The sequence below is a fragment of the Vombatus ursinus genome, unplaced genomic scaffold (genome assembly GCF_900497805.2).
Source record: "Vombatus ursinus unplaced genomic scaffold, bare-nosed wombat genome assembly UNPS02014797.1, whole genome shotgun sequence".
Classification (NCBI taxonomy): domain Eukaryota; kingdom Metazoa; phylum Chordata; class Mammalia; order Diprotodontia; family Vombatidae; genus Vombatus; species Vombatus ursinus.
Window position 1 is genome coordinate 14109895 of NW_020954575.1, and position 2612 is coordinate 14112506.

A 2612-nucleotide genomic window follows, 5' to 3' on the forward strand; every position below is an offset into this window, starting at 1 on the left:
TAATGAAATTTAATTGAAGGGGCATTGCTTAGGCGTTTATCAAAGACTCAGCAAAAAGCTAGGGACTATGAAAAATTGAGAAGACATATGCCTGGAGGAGAGGCATAGCCTCCCTCCTCAAAGAACTCACAATCTAGTGGCAATACACAACTACCAGATATGAAAATATTTAAGGACAATAGTGTAGGCTATCTTGTTGAGGGGCAACTAGGTGGCACAGTAGATAGAATACTAGGCCTGGAGTCAGGAAGACTCCTCTTTCTGAACTTAAATCTAGCCTCAGACACCTACTAGCTGTGTAACCCTGGGCAAGTCATTTAACCCTGCTTGCCTCAGTTTCCTCATCTGTAAAATGAGCTGGAGAAGGAAATAGCAAACTACTTCAGTATCTTTGCAAATAAAACCCCAAAAGGGGACACAGAGGGTCAGACATGACTGAAAAAATGATTGAATACATATGAACATGAACACATCTTATTGAACAAATGTTGTCTTCTTAGAGTTCAAAGAAAGGAGAGTTTAGCAAGGGCTGCCATGTTTGTTGGCAACCCAGACAAGGAAACAGCCTCAGCTTTGTTTCTCTGAGAACAAAAGAATTGCAGAAGCCTCTCTACAGGAATGTTTATCACGGCCATAAAGGAATGACACATCCTGTAGGAAGTTGCTGCTGGGTCCATTGAGGAAGAGGCAGTCTCAGTATATCATACAAGTAGGTGGCCTAATGACAGCATGTTGGACTTGGAGTCAGGAAGAACTGAGTTCAAATCCCATTTCTGTTCATTGTCAGACCAAAATTAACACAAGCAGTAGAAATTCAATCCATATTCTGTTGCATCTCAGCCTCAGAGGCTGCATTGAGTGCACAATCATCTGAGAACAAAAAGTCATGTACCAACTCTCCCTCCACTTTAGTCTTGGCTTGTAGCTTTTTCAAGTTAAATAGCTTACCTACAGTGCAGTAGCTGACTTTGATGCTGTTTTTGTCCTCACTGAAGGTAGCTGACAATATCTCTGAAAACATGCTAAAAAAGCATGGGAGCAAACACACAGCCCTGCTTTCCTCCACTGCTTACTGGGAAAGTGCAAGAGCATCATCCGTTATCTAGAACTTGTGCAAGCATAGAACCTGGCACATTGTAAAAGCTATAGAAATGCTTATTTCCTTCCTTTCCCTTCCCCTCCGAATACAACATATTTCCACCCTTTTTCTAACCACTCACACTGAGCTTTCCTCTCCTGGGAACTTTCATTCTCAGTTAACTTTCAAATCCGTGAAGTGCTTAATCCTGTGCCTGACACATTGTAGGCACTGTATAAATGCTTATTCCCTCCTCCTTCTTCTTTACTTCTGAACAACTACGTAGATGTCTTACCACTAAACAGTTACAGAAAAAAGGGAAGCATGATATTTAAAAAAAATTCAAAAACCAGAAACCTAAGCCAGAGACATGGGAAACTTAAGTGACTTCTGGGGCACGTCAATCATAAGGATTGTAAAAGTGAACTGCTCAAACCACATTTGAGCACCCAATGAAGAAATGAGCAGCCAAGAGAGGCTCCCGCTGCTGCTGCTGCTGTTGCCGCTACCTTCAATCCTGCTATTCCTTTGCCCAATAGGTGAGTGAGGCAGATCATTAGAAAGTCCCTCTGGCAGGCGCAGGGAGAGAGGAGCCAGTGGCAGATTCTAGGAGGAAAAACTAGGAACCAAGCTCTATATAGAACCTAGAATAGACTAGAGATAGATAGATCCACACCAGAGAAAAGAGGATATACTCAAAGAAGTCTATATGTACCTAGACTCAGACTCTGGAAACTGACTTGGCTTTGTGGAAACAAGAGAAGGTTTTGGAGAGAAATACTGAGTGACCACCTTGACCCCCTTAGAATATGCTCCAGCTTGTCAGTCTCTTTTCCAAAATGTCAGGCAGCCAATAAACATTTGTTTAGTTCCTACTGTGTGCCAGGCTCCATGCTAAGGGCTGGGAATATGAAGAAAGGTGAAAGATAGTCCTTGTTCTTAGGGAGTTCACACTCTAATGAGGGAGAGAACATACAAACAACTATGTACAAACAAAGCCATGGACAGGATAAATTGGAAATAATAAGCAGAAGGAAGCTCCTAGAAATAAGAGGGATCAGGAAATGCTTCCTGGGTTTTAACTGGGACTTGAAGGAAACGGGGAAGCCAGGATGCAGAGATTTAAAAAGGAGAGCATTGCAGGCCAGTGAAAGTGCTCAGAGCTGGGAGATGGAGTGTCCTGTGGGAGGACCAGCGAGGAGACTGGTGTCACTGGTCTGACCACAGCTGAGCCCAGTTAAGTGGTCAGAGTTTCCTCTGCCTCTCTTAATGGAGCTTGAGAAGAACAATCTCTTTTTGGCTGCCATGTCACCCTATTGACTCTTTTTGGTTTGTTCATTCACACAGTTGTCTTAACATCTTTTATCTCATATGTGTAAATTTATTTTTTTAAACCTAAGTATAATTTTACATATATACAAGTATACATGTATACATGTATACATACACACACACACACACGCATGCACACACACACATTATATATATGTGTGTGTGTGTGTGTGTGTGTGTGTGTGTGTGTGTGTGTGTGTGT

At 42.2% G+C, this 2612-nt stretch overlaps 1 protein-coding gene across 1 annotated transcript in view; it reads left to right on the forward strand.

The window, feature by feature from the left end:
* Nucleotides 1-1353: 1353 nt before the first annotated feature.
* LOC114049249 (CMRF35-like molecule 8) overlaps nt 1354-2612 on the forward strand; it is a 72203-nt gene continuing 70944 nt past the window's right edge. The window contains 1 exon segment of the mRNA XM_027870478.1: nt 1354-1617. Coding sequence (XP_027726279.1) covers nt 1539-1617 — 79 coding nt within the window. The 5' untranslated portion in view covers nt 1354-1538.